The sequence below is a fragment of the Periplaneta americana genome, chromosome 14 (assembly GCF_040183065.1).
Source record: "Periplaneta americana isolate PAMFEO1 chromosome 14, P.americana_PAMFEO1_priV1, whole genome shotgun sequence".
In the NCBI taxonomy this organism is placed as follows: Eukaryota; Metazoa; Arthropoda; class Insecta; order Blattodea; family Blattidae; genus Periplaneta; species Periplaneta americana.
In genome coordinates, this window is record NC_091130.1 from 17,972,049 (window position 1) to 17,998,261 (window position 26,213).

Consider the following 26,213-nt stretch of genomic DNA (forward strand, 5'->3'; position numbering starts at 1 on the left):
AACCTACTAAAATAATAATAATAATAATAATAATAATAATAATAATAATAATAATAATAAGACGACAAATTATTGGGTGGGCTCAGGCCCCACGGGCCCATATAAGTTGGCGCCACTGTTCAAAGCCTAGTCTTGAAGAATATCACTTCCAAACTAATCAGCCAGGTAAAATTCCTCATATTAACACAGTAAAGAAGTTACAAAGTTAATCAGTGATTATGCAAGTGTTAAAAGTGTGTATAGAACAATAAAGAATATAGAATAATTTATATAAATAAACACTCTTTATTAATACACTAAATAACAAACATTAAATGCTTACTTAAAACATCAAATACAATAAAATGTACAAAGTAGAATCAATACCGTAAAATGGAGTGAATAGGGATGAAGTTTTATTATTTTTTATTTCTTTGTGTCAAAGATTAAATATAATAATAAGAGTGTTTATGTTTTCATTCATAATGAGTGAACAAATAAACACTTATTATTATTATTATTATTATTATTATTATTATTATTATTATAGTTACTATTTAACACAAAGAAATAAAAAATAATAAAACTTCGTCCCTCTTCACCCCCTGCGTCCTATTCATCCCATTTTATGGTATTTTTAAGTGAAGTGTCTTTTACAAAAATAATAGCCCACAGATATGCTTCTTCAGTAGGCGAAAGAAGCCTGTGTCCAGAGTTGCCTTTGAATACCTTTTAATTGAACTTAATTTCAAAGTTGCATACATAATTAATTATCTTGGCAATGAACGTTTAGTTCAGGAGACGGATGTTAGAAGGAATCATCAACTAACAGCAGTCGCTGTTTAAACATGCTATCTTTTGTTGTTTAATTGTAAAAGACGACTCAATTTTTATCCTTGTGTATACTCACCAAAATAGAAGCAACATCTTATATAATCGGTAGTCATCCACATAAAACATTCTATTTACTAATTTAATTGGAAAATATCTACTGTTCATAAACGAAGTACTTACACTTACAATTACCTCAACCTATTCCCTGTAATAGTGTATCAAAAGTTTTATAACAAGTTATATTATTAAGGAGTTAAGTACAATTGCAATAAAAAGAAGTATTTATACGTAGTGGTTTAGTTTCTATACTTACGCATCATGAATAGGGAACAGATTTCTAGGTGCTAAAAAGAGAGATTTAGGTTTTTATAAAATCCAATTTAGGACTTTTAGGAGTTTATATAAATTTAGTACAGTAGTTAATATAATTGTAATTTTAGTAAATATTCCATTTTAGGTGGAATTTATGTACAAAGAACTGGTGCTAACAATGAGTATTATGAAGACTCAAATTCTATCAGTGAAAGAGATTTATTGGTGATTGATCAGTTTCATTTCGCATAATGGGATGCATTGACGTGAAAACTAATTTGTAAGCTCTCGCCTAACCTGAACAACCTACCACTCCTTTTATGCTAGGATGGAATTTTCCAAACGAATTTCGGTTCCATGAATTTACGTAAAATATTCTTCCTTCCCCTTCTAAGACCAATATGGAACGAACATGCCAGAATCAGAATTTGTCTGTAATAGAATTTTTTTTACCTTTAAATAGCATTTTTGTAGTTTTTTGGGTATTTTTGCATTTTTAGTACCGATTTTTTTTTTATTTTCAATATACGCAAATACTAAGATGGCACTTTTTAGACACAAACATGGTTTTTAGGCATTTAAAGAACTTTATGGTTCATTTAGGCATTTTAGGTAGGTACTACTACAGAATTTTAATGGGGGGATCCTGTGTACATGAAACATAGAGATATCTGAATAACATACATCTAGGGCATTGTAAACAAAATAGGTACAGAACTAGAAATTCGTTCCCTAATCATGAACCCCCCGAAAGTTACCCAGCCATAGACGAAAATAAAAAAAAATGAAGGAAATCAAGCCGGAACTAAGGTAAAATACCATAATAGTTTCAATTAACACAGGAAAGTTGTTTATTTAATTAAGATATAAAGAAGAAACGTATTAGGTGCTAAAAGAAGAAACTACTACTGTCTTGACTTGTAGGAAAGCCAAGTTTTGGGATTTTCTATTGTAATCTTGTCAGTTATCTCCTGTGATATTCCTTTCGTCAACATCTGTGGTAAGACAGTGTTGAGGATATGTGAATAGCCATGGCCACCAAACTGAATCTGTAAAATATATAAGTTCGATTAAATTACAGAAAAAACGAACATATACCGGTAGCCTAGAATAAAACTACTTCTATACGTGTCACACTTAAACGGTTTTTTCTTATTACCGGAAAAATTCCTATAGGCCTACTTTTCATGTTAATTTATTTCGATTATACGTGTTTTACACGTATATATTCGTATTTTAAACCCCAGTAGATATAAAACGTCATTTATACATTCTAAATCAATTTTCCTCGAAATTATGTTTGCCGTGAAAATGTAAGAACGCGAAAATACATATTCATTGTTAAGGTGCAGCCCACTTTGAAATTCATGGAAATTCGAAGCTGCCCATGCTTTCTCTCACCAATCTCGTGTCCTTTAATGATGCTGTTACTTTTTAGAAACAGTGAAACATTTCGTAACACACCATGATGTAGGTTAACTGAACAAATTATGGAACAGTTATCACATTTGAGGACGTGGTTTATTCCTTAGGAGCAAGTAGTCCAAAATAACTGACTTTTTGTAAAATAATCACGTGTTATTACATGAAGAATACACAGGAAGAACAATGTAAGTCACTATCATACAATTTTCTGGCTTGGAGTTTGGAATGTAATATATCAGCTAAGCAGCTAAGATTTCCTACAGATAATTTTACCTTCTTCAAGACCATGTGTATAAATTTGAGTACTGTATTATGCAGGTGTCCCAAAAGTCTGGAACATATAATCTTTTCGCTGTAAGAAAAATCCTAATATAAACAATAGCACGTGACTGAAGTGAGGCTTCATTGGCCACTGTTTGGCGCCATAGATTCTCAGTACGTGTTCCCGCCTACTGTTGTACATTCTGCTTCATGTTAAACATTTCCCGTTACTCATCAAGTAGGCCTAACCTCACTACTATGCATTCATTTGCTTAGAAAACATTTACTTTATAATTACTGTAATTAAATTATTTTTAAGTTTTATGTCTTCACAATGGACAGTTGAGGATGCAGAAGCCATACTTCAGTACCACGTGCTTATGTGAACAACTACGAGCCCAAGTGACGCCAGCTTGTTACAAGAACAGACTACCTCAGTATTACTGTTGGCATTCATCCGCGTTCATAGTACATAACAAAATATAAAAGTAGCTTTTCTTTTACATATCGTTTTACATATGAGTGAAGTTATATGTTTCATCGTATTTAACAACTAGAATTCAATGTTTTATTTTCAAATAATACAAGATTACGGTTTCCAAAGTTATATTACTGGTTCTTCTGTATGGTTGTGAAACTTGGACTCTCACTCTGAGAGAGGAACATAGGTTAAGGGTGTTTGAGAATAAGGTGCTTAGGAAAATATTTGGGGCTAAGCGGGATGAAGTTACAGGAGATTGGAGAAAGTTACACAACACAGAACTGCACGCATTGTATTCTTCACCTGACATAATTAGGAACATTAAATCCAGACGTTTGAGATGGGCAGGGCATGTAGCACATATGGACGAATCCAGAAATGCATATAGAGTGTTAGTTGGGAGACCGGAGGGAAAAAGACCTTTAGGGAGGCCGAGACGTAGATGGGAGGATAATATTAAATGGATTTGAGGGAGGTGGGATATGATGATAGAGACTGGATTAATCTTGCACAGGATAGGGACCGATAGCGGGCTTATGTGAGGGCGGCAATGAACCTTCGGGTTCCTTAAAAGCCATTTGTAAGTAAGTAAGTTATGGTTTCCAAATACGAACTATATTTTCCTGCGCCATGTGAGTGTTTCGACTGGGAGCCAATCACGGGTATGACAGCAACGTGCTTATGTTTACATTAGGATTTTTCTTACAGCGAAAACAGTATAGGCCAAATCTCTGAAATGTTGTTTCTTTTTCTTTATAGGTACTTCGAAGCCAGAGTTACGTCGTTAAGTAAAGAGGAATGACATTCAAGTGATGCTGTTTGCTGGTAGCTGCTGGTGTGTAATCAGCGCTTAAATTCCAGAGCCATATTTCCTGTGGCTGCAGCTACCAACAAACAGGATCACTTGAATGCGTCCTTCTTTACCAAAAAACATCACTCAGGCTTCAAAAGTACCTGTAAAGAAGAAGAAAAAACAGCATTTCAGAGATTTGGCCTATGGTTCCAAACTTATGGGACACCCTGTAGACTCATAAATGGCTTAACTGTGAAATTATAAACTACTCTTGTGAAAACTGTACTAAATTGACTTAATTTGTTCTCCACATATAGTTTTCAAATGTTACTTCAGATGTTATTAAATGTCATTTCAGTTGTACGTTTTTCTCACTCATACAATTTTTTTCTTCAGATTCCCCTCCATAAAAACGTCTAAATGAAGTTTTACTATAGGCTATACATTAATGAAGAAGATATGAAATATATTTTATGTAAATACAGATTATGTTACTGAACAAAGACTAGAGAAGAGTAAAAACAAGTTCCGTATTTTTTTTTCAGTTAAAAATATTGCTGTTATTATTTCTAAGAGTATGTGTTTGTGTGTTTTTTTTTTAATTTAAATTTCTTGTACGATTGCACTCACCAGTCTATGTTTGGTATGGATGTCATGAGCCACGAGTATTTTGTCTTCCTTGCCTGCCTCAATGAGACTAGAAATTTTATCTATTCTTTGTGCATCAGAAGGCATGTCTGTGGTAAGGTGCATTTGATATAATGAACATTCAATTCCAAATAAATCAAACTGACAGTAGGTTCCCAAATTTGAGAATTCCAGCAAATCCTCATTTTTAGTTAATGTTCCTGAAAAAAAGATCATTATAAATTAAAATTAGCCAAAAAAATGGTAGAACTGGTGATAGTGAGAAGGTATTTGGTGAGATGAGTCCAAAGGCTGACAATGATGTGGGGGAAAAATGAAGAAATGGTTAAACAGCAACTATGTAAATGGGGTACAATCACAATTGAATACCAATTAAAAATTAATACAGAAAAAGTGCAAGTTGCAAGAAATACAGGGTGATTCATTTGAGTATGGATAAAATAAAAACACCGTAAAACATATACTAGGCCTACTGAACTTTATTTGTTGAAACTTTGTGCATACAACACTGAAAGATGGGAGATTCCTCAGAGCTCAACATGACCCCCATTGCGCACCCTGCACAACTCAAAACGGTGATGCAATTCAGCCCATGTCCGCCATAACATAAGGGGGTGATTTGCTGAAAAGCTTGAGTAATTTTTACTCTCAGATCATCAATGTTCCTGGGTTTCTGTGAATAGACAAAACCCTACACGAAGAAGTGAGGAGAGGTTAGATCTGGGAAGAGATAGCTGTTTCTCGTACTGGGTGTCGCCTGCGCCCTCCTGCATATTTTTTTTTTAACACAGAACCTGTTTCTACAAATGTTCGATACCACAACATTATGGAATCGTATTTAGGTACATTACGCACACCATACTCACGTCGAAATTCCCTTTGAACTCTTTTAACACTCTCAAATTTAGCATACCAAAGAACACATTGTGCCCGTTGTTGATTTGTAGTAGCCATTTTAATCATCTACGATTTTCATTTGTCCTTTCAGATTATGCATTGTTGATTGTCATATATGGAAACTCCCATCTTTTAATCATAATATAACCAGCAAGAAATTGTTCCTATTATCATAATAGCTTTATAATAAATTAATATTATCCATACCCAAACGGATCAGATTGTAATTCTAAGACTGTATATATTTCTCACTTTCATTTTACATATTACATAAAATCCGAATTGTGGTGGTGGTGATCATGATGATGATGATGATGATGATGATGATGATGATGACATTGACGACGACGACGATGATGATGATGACAACGAAGATCTGACATGATTCACTTTACAGTTGGAGAAAACGTCAGTTACCTCAAAATGTGCATTAAAATCTTTTATCAAAGCTAGATAAACAAGTAACTGATAAAGGTCGTTAATAACCAACAAAAAAATAATCTTTACAAGATACTCAGATATTATTTTCTTGTAAATAGTTAAATTGGACGCTATTTAATATCATAAAGGAGCCACTGGTGTAGCTCAGTCGGCTAAGGCACTTGCCTGTTAATCCAGAGTTGCGCTAGGACATGGTTTCGATTCCCGCTTGGGCTGATTACCTGGTTGGATATTTTCTGAGGTTTTCCTCAACTGTAAGGCGAATATCAGATAATTTACGGCGAATCCTCGGCCTCATCTCGCTATCATCAATTTCATCGATGCTAAATGATCCAGTAGCTGATACTTACTTACTTACAAATGGCTTTTAAGGAACCCGAAGGTTCATTGCCGCCCTCACATAAGCCCGCCATCGGTCCCTATCCTGTGCAAGATTAAGCCAGTCTCTATCATCATACCCCACCTCCCTCAAATCCATTTTAATATTATCCTCCCATCTACGTCTCGGCCTCCCTAAAGGTCTTTTTCCCTCCGGTTTCCCAACTAACACTCTATATGCATTTCTGGATTCGCCCATACGTGCTACATGCCCTGCCCATCTCAAACGTCTGGATTTCAAGTTCCTAATTATGTCAGGTGAAGAATACAATGCGTGCAGTTCTGTGTTGTGTAACTTTCTCCATTCTCCTGTAACTTCATCCCGCTTAGCCCCAAATATTTTCCTAAGCACCTTATTCTCAAACACCCTTAACCTATGTTCCTCTCTCAGAGTGAGAGTCCAAGTTTCACAGCCATATAGAAGAACCGGTAATATAACTGTTTTATAAATTCTAACTTTCAGATTTTTGGAGAGCAGACTGGATGATAAGAGCTTCTCAACCGAATAATAACACGCATTTCCCATATTTATTCTGCGTTTAATTTCCTCCCCAGTGTCATTTATATTGTTACTGTTGCTCCAAGATATTTGAATTTTTCCACCTCTTCGAAGGATAAATCTCCAAGTAGCTGATACAGTGTCGTTAAATAACCAACTAAAAAAAAAGAAGAAAAATATATCATAAAGGGATGGAAGGCAATTACTTACTGTCGAGGTGTGACATCACAGTCTTCTTCACATCTCCTCCAGCTTCTTGGAAGAGACGGATTATCTCAAATGGAGCTTCTGGGTGTCGACCGGGATGGAAGCTTACAGGACACCCTAACTCTGCTTGAACTTCTCCTGTGGCTTTGATTGCTCTTATTTCAAAATCTGAAATAACATTGAATTATTTGTATTGAATGATAACATAACTTTAAACATTCAAATAATATTAATTTCTAAGAAAATGTAGTTGGGAGGAATGGGAATTATATTATTTAGTCTTGATCAGGATCAGGAGTTTGTGAGCAGAGGGAGAAATGCTTTTTGACAATGGGAGAGAAATTCTCTTCTATAGAGTGACCAGAAACTTCTTGACAAAAAATGAGTATACTAAATGCCTCACAAAGGAAAATTAATGGGTCCTCCTGTGCCTGAAGAAACAGTTGAGTGTGTGAGGGCCAGTTTCGAGTTCACATTCGTGATTTCTTAAACATCAGGTTACGAAGCTGCTGGATTGGTCATATCGGGAATGGTGATTATGAACATGGCCCCTACGTTCTCCTGACTTAGCCCTTGTGATTTATTTGTGTGGGGGTAGTATGTGAAGTATTCAGTATTTGTACCAACACCATTACTGGCTGATATATGCCAGAATTCTGAGTTTGCATCATTAATGCCTTTGCTAAAACCAGCCTCCCTTCTAATACACGGAAGTCTATGGGATCGAATTATTCCACTGTTTAAAATAGTCAAGCTGCTTTTCCTACGGAAACTCTGAAAATTCAAAATATACTGCTCACCATGAAGTGGCCATCCACTTCCCACCTCGCCGATAAAGCCACATTTGACGTCAGGTTGATCAACACAGCCAGTAGTAACTTCCTGCACCATTAATTTATGCATGTCCTCTTGAGAGACTGCCAGTGCACTTGACGACTGAACAAAGGAAACGTAATGACCTACAAACAAGGCATATGCATTAACATAATGAAGCAGTAGAGAGTTCCATAATCTCGATATGGAGCCTTTCATATAGACTTATTTACGTAAAAAACTAAATACAAAGGAAACAAAAGACAGATCGAAAACCTGCATCAACACATAAACAAAATACACCCAAAGCTATCCTACACATTAGAAACTGAAAACAACAAATCCATAAATTTTCTAGACATCACAATAACAAAAGTAGAGAACAAACACACATTCAAAGTACTATGCGACCAAGGCGGGAACCATTTTGCTTGGTGGCGCTGTGATTCGCTTCACAACACAGGCCGTGCTGTAAAGTCCGCATCAGATGTAAAATGAAGCACAAACTGAACTGCGCTCTTGTTTCATTATTATTAACACGCTTCATATGTTATATGTTCGTATATATAGTTAACTTTATTGTTTAGTTTTATTTTATTATGTGGTTACACACATAGGAATCTATTCAGAAAACACACCACAACATCGGTGTTCGTAAAGGAGGGAACATGAATCGAAAGTAACGTAAACTAAAGCCGGTACTGTATTTTATACAGCATTTCATTTGATATACATTTCTTAACTTAGCATTTTAAAGTGGCCGGACTCCGGACATCATATATGAGGAAAGCACCGGTATAAAACCATCACTACCACCAGCATGGGCTACTATAAGTCGTTGATCTGCACTGCTGTTTGTTTAAACTCCTGACATGTTTACGTCTTGCCAACATTTGTGGACAGTGTAATGAGTATGGAACCATGTTTCGTTCAGGTAAATAACGGGCTACTTTATCATAACGTTCTATTAGATATTTCCTTTTATCTTTATATTTTTTTAATGCAAACCCTATGGATAGTATGAGTTTTCGTAAAGTTTCCTTGCACCCTTTAAAACCTATCTCTCTCTTACAAAATTTATGCAACTTTCCTAATGTTGGAAGATCTTTGTAGAGACCATAATATTTATGAACTTCTCTTCTTATGTTACGTTTGTCCATGTCGTCCAATTCAACCTTATTTGCAGGAGGTCGTCTAACTTTGTTTGGTGTCGATATTTCTACACCCTTGTCCTCAAATTCTTTATCTTCCTTTCTAATCCTACTAATTATTGTGTCCTTATTTATTTTAACTTCACAACAGAGGCGGCTCCTCAGGGCAGGCAGGGTAGGCTAAGCCTACCTCAACACATTTAGAAAAACCTAAAAGTGGATATTTATTAACTACCCCAACACATTTGGAAAACCTTATATAATTATATACTCTTGTCTAGGTGCTTAGAAATTCTTCAATTAACTATGAATGGGATTTTTTTGAGGGTTAGTTGGACGTTGCTTACTACTGGCAGTTCGATTTATGCGACAAGAATACACTGGACAGATCACGATGCTTCAGAAGGTAGGCAGAAGCGAAGTTAGCCGACCTTCCACATAACTTCAAAGCCGGCCCTGGAGTAAGCATTAAAAGAGATCGCTATTCTAAACGCTTTCTTAGCGCATGCGTTCTATGCTTAAGCCAGCGCGCTAGAATTCTGCCTGCCCTAACGAGAACCCACGAGCATTATCGAACACCTACGATTTGCGAAATTTCTGTTTGAAAGTTTCGCGAGTTGGAACATAGATTGTTACGAGTAGTATAACAGTTTTTAAACAATGTGTTTTAAAAGATATTTTTTTAACAGTGTATTTTAGAAAATGTGATTTTTGCAAGTACGTACTGTATATTAATGTTATGTATATTTGGTGATTTATAGTTAATGTAAGTGATAACAATAATATTATATTATGACTGATATAATAAGTAAACTGTTACGTTGTCCGTTTTCGCGTCGTAAAGACATTGAAAAGAGAAGTATTTTGGACAATGGACGACCCACTCCTGCATTAAGCTCTATTGTTCATAAAGTCAGTGCTAAAGGTGCAAGAAAATTTAATCCTTCATTGTATGAAACACTATGAAATGGAAATATAAAAATTGGAGATTTATCTTTCGAAAAGGTGGAAAAATTCAAATATCTTGGAGCAACAGTAACAAATATAAATGATACTCGGGAGGAAATTAAACACAGAATAAATATGGGAAATGCCTGTTATTATTCGATTGAGAAGCTTTTGTCATGTAGTCTGCTGTCAAAAAATCTGAAAGTTAGAATTTATAAAACAGTTATATTACCGGTTGTTCTGTATGGTTGTGAAACTTGGACTCTCACTTTGAGAGAGGAACATAGGTTAAGGGTGTTTGAGAATAAAGTTCTTAGGAAAATATTTGGGGCTAAGAAGGATGAAGTTACAGGAGAATGGAGAAAGTTACACAACACAGAACTGCATGCATTGTATTCTTCACCTGACATAATTAGGAACATTAAATCCAGACGTTTGAGATGGGCAGGGCATGTAGCACGTATGGGCGAATCCAGAAATGCATATAGTGTGTTAGTTGGGAGGCCGGAGGAAAAAAGACATTTGGGGAGGTCGAGACGTAGATGGGAGAATAATATTAAAGTGGATTTGAGGGAGGTGGGATATGATGATAGAGACTGGATTAACCTTGCACAGTGTAGGGACCGATGGCGGGCTTATGTGAGGGCGGCAATGAACCTACGGATTCTTTAAAAGCCATTTGTAAGTAAGTAAGTATGGTATGAAACACATAAATGGCTAACAGGAAGTGAAGTTAAAGCTAAGCTGTAGGTGGTCACGTTTGTTATTGTAATCTAAAGAAGGTACTTGGAATCAGATCATATTTGTAACTCGGTAAGTCTAAAGAGACTTGAAAAGAATTTGAATCCAATTTCGGAAATGTTGTCTGAACAACAAGGGTTGCAAGACAACAGTATAACAATAAACTAGAAAAAAACCGACCAATTATGAGACGGCTCATTGATGTAACAGTATTGTTATGTAAGCAAGAGTTAAGTTTTCGGGGGGCATGATGAAAGCGAGCTGTCATTGAATCGCGGGAATTACATAAAAATGTTCTGTAAATTTTGCCTACCCTGAACATTTGACTACGAGTCGCCACTGCTTCACAATAGCTGCAGCACACTCTGTTGTCTTCGATAGAGGTAGGAATAAACCCGTTGTCTTTTCTTCATCAGAAAACTTTATGGCATTATAAATAATGCTCCATGCTTGGCTACGAAACACACGTCTTCCTACATGCGGCATTGCGACCAGATTGAATTGCTAGGTATTGGATGTGACGACACTCCAGCAGTAAACATACACAGTGAGCACTGAGTTCTTCATTCTGCCATGACGAGTCCCGCCTTGGTCGTGTAGTATACAGAAAACCGACAAGAACAACAACGTACACACACAACACATCCAACAACCCAACACGACACAAACAAGCTGCATTCCGAACAATGGTACACAGACTACTCAACATACCAATGAACCAACAGGATTACAACGAAGAGCTAAACACAATCAAATACATAGCACAAGAAAACGGATACAACCCTAACATAATACGTAACACAAAACATAATCACAAAAAACATAAGAATACAACACAAACACAAGAACACAAAAAAATACATCACACTAACATACGAAAACAAAAACACACACAAGATTGCAACCTCATTCAAGAAATTAAATTACAATATCGTATACAGAACAAATAACACTCTACAAAAACATCTCAACACACAAACAACACAAACAAACAAATACAACCACACAGGCATATACAAACTCAAATGTAACACCTGCAACAAGTTCTACATAGGACAGACAGGCAAATCATTTCAAACACGTTACAAAGAACACATCACAGTCATAACAAAATTACAAAACACCTCCACATATGCAGAACACATCACAAATGCTAACCACACCTACAGAGACATCAACACAGACATGGAAATACTACGCATCCAAACAAAAAGCCAGAAACTAAACACACTAGAACAATATGAAATATACAGACACACAAAAACACCCCAACGAAATTCTCAACACACAACTCAATTTCAGAACACACACACTCTTTGACTCTACATTATACCACAGGAAACAGAACAAGTGGCGCCAAGACCAACAACGACCGGTTCTGAGGATGACCCATTTATAGAGCTCTATAAATAAGGACAAGCAACCAGTCAGGTTACCAGTTGCTACAGGTATCCCGAGCAGAAGACTTCGACCGAGGATACCTAACCACTGAAGATGTCTGCCGCAGTAGTAGACGAAACGTCTGGTAACATCTGCACCAGTAGACCACGGCATCTTAGCCCGAAAGCTCTGTTTCAACTGGCTCAAAATAGTTAATATGCTTTTTAAATCCTTCCTTGGGAAGAAATATTGATCTCCAATGGAGAATTGCTACCATGAGCCACCTCCTCAATTCATATCTGATTTTAGCACAGGTTCTCTTCATAAAGAAACTGCAAATTTTATTTTTGTATTTACTTAAAATATGTACTGTACCCTATTTTTCGACTCTGTTACATTACATTGTTATAACAAACCTTACCTGTGCCAGCAATAATGTGTACTCCTGTTTTCTGACTCACTTCTTTCAAAAATTGTACATTTCTCTGGAGACCGTGGTTTGAATTCTCTACAATTGTTCCACCACCAAACTGCTTGTATAACTGCACGTCATATAGCACTGCTGCATGCGTTTCAGCATCATTCAAAATGCAATTGAAATTGCTGCTGTACCTACATCAAACATAAAGTTATGGTTTACACTGAATTTTTACTTTGAGCACTCATGTAAGAAAAGTAATTTTTATACATTAAAATAAGAATAATCCTATATAAAGTCTTTGTTACTAGGCACTTTTACAGAAATGCACACTATGTTTTAAAATAATGGTAAAACTTTCACAGGATTATTACATTTATGCATTCATTCATCCATAGTTTACTGCCCAAGGCAGGTCCTGGTTAAAGTAGCACTGAGGTAGTTCCCTTCCTACTCTATTTATGCACTGTTAACTGTCTTATCAGTCATACCAACATAAGTTTGGTGACATTACAAAAGTTTCATGCTAGTATACACTCACGCTATGCCTTGCATAGGACGAATCTGTGACAGATTAGTTTAGGCTTTTGTTATGCTTTGTATATACGAATATGTGCAGAATTTTCAAAGTCTAGTGATTTTTATTTAGTTATATTGTCAGTACTAGCTAGCGTAATGGCGGATATTGAAACGAAGTTACATCACAGTCTACTATATACAGTCGCGAAGCTCAATACGTAGTAAATATGCAAACATTAGATAGTTGCTCACCACTAGGATCGCTAATATCACCTCATACAGGCAATGCAAAATAGTACCGTCACAGTCTATTGTTTCTAGCACCCTCAAAACTCAAGCTTCGTGACTATATATAGTAGACTGTGGTTACATTATGGAAATTTCATTATTATTTGTTATGCTTTAATATTTTTCAGTGGTTATTACTATAGACAATTTAATAACTTAGATTAATGCGGATAAACCTAATAATAATTTGACAAAGACTCAAACACTTAATTTTAGTCTCAGACATAATCAGAGCTCTGATCAAGCTGTTAAACGTGTGAGTAATTAAAGAGTAGAATGAACATTTCGACACTGTTCCACAACATGGAAGGCGGTCTTCAATTTATGGAAAAGTTTAGAAGCAAACAGATCAGTGATGGACCATCCTACGTCAAGTAGGCCATTAATAAGTGAGAGATAAAACGTGTTACAAGCTATTGTGTTTGGTGGAAGAGTTATTGAAAGACGAGGAACAATAGAAATGCCACCCAGATCACCAGATCTCACTCCGATGGATATTTTATTTTGGGGATTGGTTAAAGTTATGGTCTACACTTCAAAACAAACCACAATAGAGGACTTGACATTAGCCATTGATACTGCTTTTCACGACATTAATCCCAAAATCTTGAAGAAGTGAAACATCGAATCATTGCTGTGATTGCATTTGTAAACAGAGATTGAGAGTATGGCAAGAATTTGACTATCGTGTTAGTATATGCTTTGTAACAAGGAGTTCTTGCATTGAATATTTGTAATGTGCCAATGAAGACTTTGAATTTCTTAAACAAATTATATGCACATAGATATTGTATTATTAATATTTACCGGTAAAGGTATCCCTGTAATATGCCATGAAGGCACTTGGGGGACATGGAGGTAGAGTCCCATGCTTTCCATGACCTCAGCACTAGAATGAGGTGGTGTGGTCGGCACCATCCTCTGACCACCTTTTACCCCCGGTAAAGACCTGGTACTTAATTTTATAGGAGGCTGAGTGAACCTCAGGGCTGTTCTGAAAGTGTGGCAATGAGAAAAAAATCCTATTACCACCTGGGATCGAATCCCGGACCTTCCAGTCCGTAGCCAGATGCTCTACCAACTGAGCTACCTGGCCACCTAAAGGTAAACGTAAAGGTATTCCCGTAATATGCCATGAAGGCACCTGGGGGGCATGGATGTAGAGCCCCATGCTTTCCATGACCTCGGCATAATCGTATGAAAGTGTTACCATAAGTTTCAAACATGGTGTACAGAATGCTGAACAAGACATTTAATGTTCTCAACTATATTAGACTTTAGACTAAATGAAAACCTGCTCCTGTTTTATGTATACACATACACAAATAGATGAAGCTTAGTTGGACAATATTTGATTTAAAAATTCTAGTGAAAGAAACTCAGTATTATTTCGTTTTTAAATGAAGAACAACAATATATTCTGTAAAAACTAATAAAGACAGCATTAAAAAAAATAAAATACAGTAAAATAAAAAAAAAAGAAGAAAAACAAAGAGAAAATAAATTAAGTAGTAGAGAATTTAATTAACTTACGGATATTGTTTAATAAAGCCAAAATTTTCAAGAGTTATTTTATTTTCAAAAAAATGTTTTAATTGTTTTGGAGGTGCAATGAAGAGCTTTTGATAATCCATTGACAAGTGTTCATGCGTCATTGTCCGTCCCAATTCTTCAGGTGTAATCAATCCCAGAACTGGAAAATCATAAATAAGCAGAATAAAAAAAATAAATACCAGTACATTAATTAAATATGTAATAATAATAATAATAATAATAATAATAATAATAATACTAATAATAATAATCCGTGGTGCTACAGCCCGTGAAGGGCCTAGACCGACCAGCTGGCTGCTGGCCTCATGCCCACATGCCGAAGCAGAGGTGGACGATCATCCAACAAGAATGGAGGTATCGTGTGGTTAGCACGATGATCCCCCCAGCCGTTATAGCTGGTATTCGCAACCAGATTTCGCTACCTATTGTAGCTCCCCAAGTGGATCACGATGCTGGGTGGGCACCGGTCCCATACACTGGCCGAAATTTCATGAGAAAATTTATTTTCCCATGAGGACTCGAATCAGCGCGCATTCCGTAACGCGAGTCCTAGGCAGGATGCCTTTGACTGCGACGCCACGGCACGGGACAATTAAATATATAAGTAAATAAATATATAAATATTACAACAAAAGTATTGGCATTCTCAATGAAGAAGTAGGAGAAACTGAACACCTAGAACATTTATACCTGGAGACAAGATTTTTTTTTTCAACGCAGAATAATTCAGTTTCTGAGATCAATTTTTATGTATTTCTGGCATAATTCTAAAAATAAATAAAATTAAAGTAAGTCTTCGGAAATATACAACGGAAAGAGTGCTGAATAACAATTCGGTTACGAAAAACGAGTCGCCATGTTGCCGGTTGTGTAAACACATGATACGATCATATAATATATACCATGTGGTGTTATAACGAGCCTGCATGTAATATAAATCTATTACTTGTCTTAACATGTTACAATGTCATGTGTGAAATAAACTTAGAAAATTTATTTAGCAGTTTTATTAAACCTTAACCACATACCTTGCAAAATACTCGAATGGAAGATTTATGATTGTAGTACTGACTGTTTTATCGGCTAACGTATGGGGGCAGATTAGAACTGTTCATTGGGATCTGGAATTAATCATACAAGAAAAGAAAAATGTAATCAAGTGTAATGTCTATTAAGGATGAATGAACTAGTTCTATCTAACATAAATTACGCATTTATTTAGGAATTTTAGTGATATTTTTAACTCGGCTATACAGTAAAACTGGGGGTTCCGGTCTCCTTTGGCTTCAGACTTGAGCTGTTTTTGAAGAGTGGGATTTTTTTTTTTCAGGGAAGCAATTCTGGAAAATGTTACCAAAAAGAGTGTCTCATATTTACATTAAAATATGGAATACGATCTAATTCACTTTCTAGAAGTCCGCTGTTGTTCCTCTTATTACTACACCCATATTGGACGCAATGTGTAGGCTGCCCAGACACTTTTATGTACATTACCAGTTTACCACATAGCATACAATTGTATTTACATGTTTTTTTTTCTTGTAGGGAGGAGGGACCCGAAGGCTTACACTGCAGCCTGAGGCTTATTATGCTTACCACTCCTATTCTGTGAATGAGTGGGTAGCCGAACAGCTGCGCTCTTGTACAAGTACAGCACACTGCACAGTGAACTTAACCTTGGCTATTATATGGATGATGATGATATGTGAATTAATGACAGCGAAATGAGTCCGAAAAGTTGCCAGCAATTCTGCTTCATTTGGTTGAGGGAAAATCCCGGAAAAACCTCAACCAGGTAACTTCTCCCAACCAGGATTTGAACCCGAGCCCGCTAGTTTCATAGCCAGATGTCCTGACCATTACTCCACAGCGGTGGACATTCACATGTTTACACTTCCATCAACATGGCGGATCACTGCAGAAACGGCCTCACATTCCGAATACACGGCACAGCAAGTCAACCAGCTTAGTTATACCCCTGATCAGGGGTTATACACATCGATAGAATGAACAAACTAATGCAGAATTTAGCAAAAACAAAGTCCGAAAGTGGGAAATTCTCCGGCTTTTCACCCTCCGATTGGAAAGTGCCCGTGGGTTGCTCTTAATTCCATCGCTTGTGTTTCAACAATAATTATATTTCTTCAAATTGCAATTGACAAATCTCGTTATTTGCATCGCTTTTCCCTCGTATATCGAGCATCGGCAATTTTCGTATTACTTCGGGAGTATCCGTCAAAGAGTGCCGCCTACTTCGCACAAAAAGAACCCACGTGAATGTTGTCGGATGATCCAGATTCCACCTTGTGTGTCTACTCTTTTTTTTTTTTTTTTTACGTATGATTACCATATTGGTTTTGATTTTACTATTCCGAAAGACGTGATGATCGTAATTTTAAATTCTGCTACTGCAGAATAATAGGAAGTATTCAACTGTGAATAGTTTAAAAAATATCGAACTTACACGAATTGTTTACGACTTTGTGGTGGTTACGATTTTTCGTAATAACCTCGTAAAAATATCATTGAAAAAAATAGGAGCCTACCTGTTTGTATTTTATTGTCCATGATTGTAGAATTGGCGTATAATACACTGTGCAAAGTTGCTGTAAAGTATAAACGAGGTCAAGTGTTAACAAGAGTTCTTAACGACTAAAGAGTACAATGATACGAGTTGGTTTACGACTCAATGTTATCATTATGCAAATAAAAAAAACTAGTTGCACAATTTATTTGGATAAGGATTACTGGTCATTAACTTATTAATAAACAAAACGCAGAGGTAGGCCTACAGTTTTTTGTAGGGCGATAGCAATACAACTTTATTTTACTATGCGAGGAAACGCAAGTAACAGAGAAAAACAAGTATGAGAAAGCAATAATATTATTAAACCAGGTAGTACATTTTGTTTTCTCTGGCAAGGAAGCAAGAGAGCTATATTTATAGTCCTATTCCAAAGAAGCCAACAAAGAATCTGATAACAGGCTACCGTTACGAATTACGGCCGTTATGGCGCTGGCTGCAGTGTCACTAAAAAAATTGTTTTACGCTTCAACTTCCGCCAAAAACCGTCGAATGATTTTAAATCCTCCTAATTAACGCATTTCAACTGCTTTTGTCATTGTTTTAGAAGTATAAATGAATCAGAGTGTTAGAATTAATAAAATAAACGAGGTTAAGAATCTGTACTCACACAATAGTGGAAGTAGTAAAATAAAAATATATTATCTTCCTTGAAGATGATTTATTCCGGTACACTTCCATCGTACTAATTTGCTTCAGAACATCAATCGAAAATATTTTATATTTGCGACAACTGTTAAGACATCTTGTCCCATAACATTTAGTTGCAATGGAGTTCACCGTTTCAGTTTTCATTCTATTGCACAATGAGGTTTTCAAAATATTCACTGATTAAATTCCTTTTGTATATAGGCATTTGATCAAGGTAGAAATGATATCAGTGCTATGTCCAAATGTTCCTGAAAAGAATTCAGGCCTCTACCGGTAACGTGTTTATGACGGCTTCATCCAAAATTCTACTTTTCCTGTTCTTTTCCCACTAGACAATTGTTAGTTTCGACCACAAAGTCAATTTCCGCAAATTTCACATTGGAGCAGATAGACTTCTTTTGCCAACAGTATTATATTATGATTCATTTATGACTCGCAGACATTTTTCTGGAGTAATGAAATATTGCTACCTTTTGCAAAATACGGACTTTTGTGGCAAATAGCACTATAATTTAATTCAGACGTGAGGCATATGAGTAGGGTTGCCATGCAAATGAAATCGTGATAACTTTTCGGGATTCGTGTTGGCTACAGTTAGGATCAATAAATAATATCCTACGTACAAATATAAAGAAACAAGTTTATTTTATGCACGATTAAGCATATCTGCCATATTTTTATGACTGCATTATAACATCAGAGCAGGCTTTTATTTTTCCTAATAGTCATAAAATTCACTACAATTGAAGTTTTTCATTTTATATTGTAATAACAAGATTGCTTTAATCGACGATACTTTTAATCTACTACGCTCACCAGACCACTGAGTGTTCATGAGAGCAAATATCCTCTATAACACTGACATTCTGATTAGAACTAAAATAAAAGAAATCTTAAATCTTCCATCTGACACTCCAGACAATATGCTTTACTCATCTAAGAAATACAAAGGACTTGGTCTTCAAATACACGTGATTTGACTATTAGCAGCTCACCGTAAAGAAAATAGGTGAAGTGCTGTTCACATACACAAATGCATGAACAGTTTTACCAATATAATGAGTAGGCCTACTATTCGTAAACTACGTACAATTTTACCAGTTTTAGAACAGGAAAATTAATTTATTTCAGAACTCACCCAATTTCTTGCATACAAAGTTAATCCTCCTATCTTCTAAAGCAGCAAACCTGTCGATGTCTTCATAAAATGTCCGAGTTTAACTGAGGATGGACAGTATATCTCTATGCAAAGCTATGGAGCTAATGATGAAAGTCTCTCCTGTAGTGGATTCCGAGTGAAATTTTCAATCTTTTCAAACAGAAAAGCTTCTTTCATTGGAATAATTTTTTTAAGTTATTTTATACAACTTCTCTATTTTCTTAGCACTTTTTAAAACAAAGAACATATGGAACTGTAGGTCGTTCAGAATTTAAAACATTTTTTTATCCTCATATTCAGTGGCGTAGCATGAAATTTTGAGCAGGGGAAGCTAACTCAAGTTGTCTTTCATGTACATATGAGAAAACGTATTACAAAAATATAGTTTTAAAATAAATAGTAGTCAATGTCAAGTCAGCAGTCCGAAGATTGGTTGGAACCTCGTAACACCAATAAGGTATCACCTCAAATGGTACGTAGTAAAATATGATTTCATGGTTTACACATATCTCTAACAAATAGACACGGTCATTTGTTTTTTAAATCGCACTTTTGTTCGTAAGTCAGTCTTGATAATAGAATTGTCCTAAAAATTCAAGTAAATCGGTGTCAGGAACTGTTATTTCGCTCATTATTTATTATATCAGCCGCAATGCACACCAACACTTCAACTGAACACACCTGACGAAAGGGATAACTCGGAAACTTTCAATGTAAAAGCTAGCTTCTTGAGAGCCTTGCAACAAGGGTAGTTTAGTTAGAAAGGGATGGAGAATCTGCGGGATGGGTTACACAGAAGAATGAGTGTAAGAAACCAGTCTGCTTGGAAGCTGGTGTGTGCAGGCTTCTTGTTTACTGCTGCATCACAAATCATCCTGAGCTGCCGCATCACAATATTCAATGCGTAAATATAAATTCTATTAAAATTAATAAATAATTTTGTCCATAAACTGCAGGTTTATTATGAAATTATTATTAACTGGGGAAGCTGAGGTTTTTAGCTTACATTGACGCTACGCCACTGCTCATATTTAAGCCTACAAAATAGCATTTCTAATATATTACAAACCGTGCCATTTTCTGGATATATATTTCACACTCATTTATCAATATTTTCTATGTACTGATATGTAAGTATTTGTATAATAGCACTATGATGATTAAACATATAATATACACTATGATGTAGAATTAATACACTACATACTCTAAATACATTAAATAAGTTAATATATACATACATAGTATAAACTACATGTGTACATTTATGCGCCCATTAAACTTTCAAATATAAGAGCAAGAACAAAACTGGCAAGCTCATGAGAAGAAATAATACACGCTGTGGAAAACAACTTTTAAACTTTGAGAATGTATGTGGCGTGCATTCCTGATAAAACAACATAGAGCCAGCTAATTTACCACTGCAGGGGTGGCTGCTTGGACACAAGGAATGAGGATACTTTTCTCGAGTCAGGTAGTACATATTATTGTAAAATTTCACAGCCCTTAAACAATAGCCCCCAGCCTAAGAGACCAGCTTCAACCCTTCTCCATTATTAGTACCGTTAGATCTGCAAACTGGTTACTCCATAACTGAAAGACTCAGAAATGCACTTCACTCATACAAACTTTCTTTAGTGCATGACATCACGTTATCATGGAAACCAAGTGCTGTATGAGAATGGAATCCCAAATAATTTCACCTCTACAGTATTGTAAGTTCCAATAGACACCACTTGGCTCTTGTAACAGTTGACATTTTATTCTATTCAGCGGACAGTTACAGGAACTATTTATACAACTAAACACTGTTCATAACGACTGATAATAAAACTTTTATTTTAGAAACACAGTACCGGTAATAACTAGAATTAATTATTAATACGAGATGAAATTGTGTTTTATATGTAAATAGATGAAGTGGCACTTCACCTGAATAACCACCCTGGATTTGACCATTGAAATACAGGCAAGACTGGATAAACTTGGATTGGCAAATATTGGCTCCTCTGATCAGATAAACATACAATCTTTACGAATACTTCTACAGGACAAAGAATAGTGATGAATACTTGCAATATGGTTTTATGTGGCGTGAAGATGAATATAAACAAAATTCCGAGTGTCTTATATACATAAATGTTTTGTCAGATCAGTCGATGCTGCCAAATAAACTAAAAATACATCTCCCCATCTGTTTTAAAATATTCTACACAGAGTTCCACTATCTTTTCTCCAGAAGAAAAGCACTGGTTATAATAATAAAATAATAATAAAAACAAGTGTGTCGCGATATCGTGGGCTTCAGTAAAAAAGGTGTGGGAACCACTAGTCTATTTAATACTTATCCTACCTTGTTTTTGCCTATCATTATATATAATTAAATATGTACCAAACCTATATACACATAGAATTATTCCAATTCAGAAACAACTACGTAAACTAAAAGAACTCCAAAAGGAAATAACATTTCAATGGATACCTAGTCATTGTGGTATACCTGAAAACAAGAAAGTCGATGATATTGCAAAACAGGCAACATATTTGCAACCAAGACCTCTTCAAGTGATACCTATCTCTATCCAGTGCTTTTGCTTCAGTAAAGTCTCATTTTACAAACCTATGGATCAACAATTGGCTCTCTTCTGACAAACGAAAAATTTTACAGTCTGCACAAAAGAAACCAAATGACCTACAAAAACTTGCCCAGACATGTTCAAACATTTTTAACAAGAGCCAGAACAGGTCACATTGTCACTCAATTGTAAAAGGTAAAGGTAAAGGTATCCCCGTAACATGCCAGGAAGGCACTTGGGGGGCATGGAGGTAGAGCCCCATGCTTTCCATGACCTCGGCACTAGAATGAGGTGGTGTGGTCGACACCACGCTCTGACTACCTTTTACCCCCGGAAAAGACCCGGTACTCAATTTTATAGAAGGCTGAGTGAACCTTGGGGCCGTTCTGAAAGTTTGGCAATGAGAAAAAATCCTGTCACCACCTGGGATCGAGTCACTCAATTGTACCTACACCAATTTCACATTTCTGATAATCCTACTTGTCTGTGGTGTAATAATCATGATGAAGATCTGGAACACATTCTTCTATACTGTCCATCCATAAACCACAAAAGAAGTAAATTAAAATCATCAGTACCAGTTGCAGAAGACACAGCCCTGCAGTATATATTGACTACACCCCAACTCTGGCTACTAGCAACAGGCATCTATAATGAACACCGATCAAAATACCCCTCATTTCTCGTGAAAAGCAACAACTGAATAGACTACAGTGGACCAGAGGCTGCTTTTCAGATGAAACAAGTGAAGCACAACTTCACCATAGACTTTTTAAAAATTGAAAAATTCACTTTACTTTTACTATACATCACACTGCGACTGATTTTATAATATTTATATTTATGTACGTTCAAAAATCGCGCCGCACTGAAGAATTAACAAACATAGTGTCGGCACAGTCTAGTATATACAGTCGCGAAGCTCAATACGTAGTAAATATGCAAACATTAGGTATATATTATTTTATTTTAATGTACCGAAGTACATATGATATTTCCATGCAGATATTCTGCGTCATACGATGAAAGAGTAATGGAACGGAGAAAAATTCTCTCCGGCGCCGGGATTTGAACCCGGGTTTTCAGCTCTACGTGCTGATGCTTTATCCACTAAGCCACACCGGCGCTGGAGAGAATTTTTCTCCGTTCCATTACTCTTTCATCGTATGATGACGCAGAATATCTGCATGGAAATATCATATGTACTTCGGTACATTAAAATAAAATAATATATATGATATGCGTAAATCACTTCGTGATTTAAGACGGCGCTTATTCCGTCGGATCCTGGCCAACTAGTCACTCATACCGAGTGCACCTCAGCACATATGTGGACTTCGGTCCTGTGTTCATAGACATCTATGACGTAGTGCAGAGGGCAGCCACTAGAGGGAACCCAAGAGTTGGAGCTTAATCTGAGAAGATTCTAACCGGCGTCGGAGTTGTATCCGGTGTGGCTTAGTGGATAAAGCATCAGCACGTAGAGCTGAAAACCCGGGTTCAAATCCCGGCGCCGGAGAGAATTTTTTTCCGTTCCATTACTCTTTCATCAAACATTAGGCAGTTGCTCACCACTAGGATCGCTAATATCGCCTCATTACAGGCAATGCAAAATAGTACCGTCAGAATCTATTGTTTCTAGCACCCTCAAAACTCAAGCTTCGTGACTGTATATAGTAGACTGTGGTGTCGGTGAATCCACTTCTTGCATTGCGACTTTCTATTTCCACTTGGTATGGTTACTGTAGCAACAAAACTCCGATACGTTTAAGTTCTGCGCCGGTGAAGTGAGCTCGATTTTCCTCCTGTTAGTGTTTCACTCAGCTATGGTTACCATGGCAACAAGGCTACACCCCTCACCCCGCAACAACAGTTAGTATCGTTGCTTTGATCGGACGTGAAATAGTAGAAGAGACGAATTCACGTTCCGCCAATCAACGACAAAGGAACTATTCAATGTAGCCAACTCTAACAATGAAAATTACAGAAATTTGAAAGCTTAAAATTAATTTCACCCATAGAAAAGTCGTAAGCCTACTAAATGAATATATATATTTGTAATTTTTTTTTTAACTGTTTTGCTAAAGAAGCAAGCATGAGTCTAGAGAAAAGTGGAAATATAATGTAAGAGGAATTGAAAAAACATGGTTATGGTGTTAGCGTTGTAGATACTACTGTAGCCTGTTTACAAAGTAAAATTTTTCCACGGTTTCGTGAGCGAGTGTGCATAAAGATCGCGTTGTGTGCATTGTAATATTTTCTCTACTGTTCTTATTACATTAATTATTAGGACTATTTTAAATACTTACGAGTAATATTTGTTCATAAAAAACTACGTGCTTCAGCGATTTGGGCTGTTTATTAACAAATTTGTCTGCGGAAAGAGGTGTTTCTTACATGACTCGCATTAAAAACTATTTGCGTAGTTGCATGTCACAACAAAGATGCTCAGTCAATCGCAAAATATTTCTATGCAGAAGCAAATTATGCACAAAATTATGAAAAAAAATCAGCCTTTCCACAACGATGTTACTGACAAATTCTTTGCCATGAACAGGAGGATTCAACTTCTGTTAAAAAATTGGTATGATTATTTATTACCGTTAATTTATTATTATTATTAGGCCTACTATTACTATTATTATCGTTATCATCAATGTCACGTATTTTAGATATACCGGTATTTAATATACATAAGCCTATACATGATTTTTGTTATAAAATTAGAAGTCGACCTAACACTGCTTCACACACCTTTTACATCACGAGCCACCACTGCAGTGGACTATAGTGGACTTCATGTTGTCAGCAAACAGCTGGATACATTAAGATTGATTGATTTATTCACTAGTTCACACATACCTTACTGTTTATATCAGTTCACTTCTACAGCTAATTCATCATTCAGTTCACTATTCTGATTTATACACAAGTCCTAACGAAGTATTACATGGCAACAGCTGATTAATAATGCGTCACAGACAGCAGACCAGTGCTCAAAGTGGTAATATAACTACTTACGTACATAAATCCAGGTGAGGATCATACTGGCAGTGCATGAGATGTCCCCACACTCCCAGTTGATCATCTCACAGTCTCTATGATTCTGTCGCGAGCCTGGTATCATTTCAAGATGTTAACTATAGCTTTTCCGAGCTGGTCTCTCCACTAAGGTAACCTGTCCCATGGTTTGGACTGTGGCTGCAAGATCAGTAAGGACTACTGCAATGCATTATCTAGCCTGTGGATTTGGATGAGGTGGGCCCAGGATGAATAAATGGTAATATAGCATGCTTGGATATGGATGAGGCATGTATAGTCGGACCATCGGATCTGTGCCCCTGTAAGATATGCAACCTGAACTCTAATTCCTTCTCAGCCTCGGTAATTCATTTCTCTCCCCCACTATTCACAATTTTGGCCTTCTTGAGGGACAGTTTACAATATTTGCACTTGCAGTCCAGTGTTGTCAACTCAACATCAATACTGTAGCACGGAGTGGCGAAAGAAATACAGGGTGTCCACCATGAACCTGACACATTTGAAATTGCTGTATAATTCATACTGCTTGGGGTAAAAAGAAAAGAATGCATGCAATATCAAGAGTAACTCACCAAGTTTTATTAAAAAAATCAGTACACCTCAACATGAGATCCTCTCGTTGCACGAAGAACATTTAGCCTGAATTCAATTTCCTGCCAGGTCTTCTGAAGCATCTCGGGCGTAACGGAATTGACGGCATCTCTTATGCGGCCGCGTAGCTGTTGATCACGAATTTTGTGGCCTGTATACACTTTGTTCTTGACATATCCCCACAAGAAAAAGTCTAGAGGGGTAATATCCGGTGATCGAGGTGGCCATCTTGTCGGTCCATCACGCCCAATCCAGCAACCGGGAAATTGTGTGTCGAGAAATTCTCGAACAATCAGGCTCCAATGTGGTGGGGCGCCATCCTGTTTAAAGATTTCGTTCGGCTGCAAATGTATTAACTGAGGCACAACAAATTGATCCAACATGTCGAGGTAGGTATTGCGCGTAACTGTTCTGCAAAGAAAAAGGGGTCTATGATCAAATTATGCATCAATCCGCACCACACATTTAATTTTGGGCTGTCACGAATGTGTTCCACAATGCAGCGTGGGTTTTCTGACCCTCAAATACACGCATTATGTGTGTTAACTTTGCCCGATAAATGAAAAGTGGCCTCATCAGAAAAAGCAATGCGAGTTAAAAATGTTGGGTCTTCATCAATGTGCTGTAACATGTCGATAGCAAA

General features: G+C 36.5%; 1 protein-coding gene across 4 annotated transcripts; it reads right to left on the reverse strand.

Annotated features, from left to right (window-relative positions):
* Positions 1-289: 289 nt before the first annotated feature.
* On the reverse strand, positions 290-24,925 carry LOC138713183 (phosphotriesterase-related protein). 4 transcript variants are annotated; one of them, XM_069845063.1, is made up of 7 exons: positions 24,800-24,925; positions 14,947-15,106; positions 12,610-12,800; positions 7,956-8,114; positions 7,159-7,323; positions 4,716-4,933; positions 298-2,174 (listed from the first exon to the last, which is right to left on the reverse strand). In XM_069845063.1, the coding sequence occupies exons 2-7, from the start codon at positions 15,066-15,068 to the stop codon at positions 2,031-2,033; spliced, it is 999 nt and encodes a 332-aa protein (XP_069701164.1). In that variant the 5' UTR covers positions 15,069-15,106; positions 24,800-24,925; the 3' UTR covers positions 298-2,030. The 4 variants fall into 4 exon arrangements, with proteins under 4 accessions (XP_069701165.1, XP_069701164.1, XP_069701163.1 ...); XM_069845062.1 differs by lacking the exon at positions 24,800-24,925 and adding an exon at positions 16,564-16,860; XM_069845061.1 differs by lacking the exon at positions 24,800-24,925 and adding an exon at positions 17,514-17,676 and having other exon boundaries at positions 299-2,174.
* Between the last annotated feature and the right edge of the window lie 1,288 nt (positions 24,926-26,213).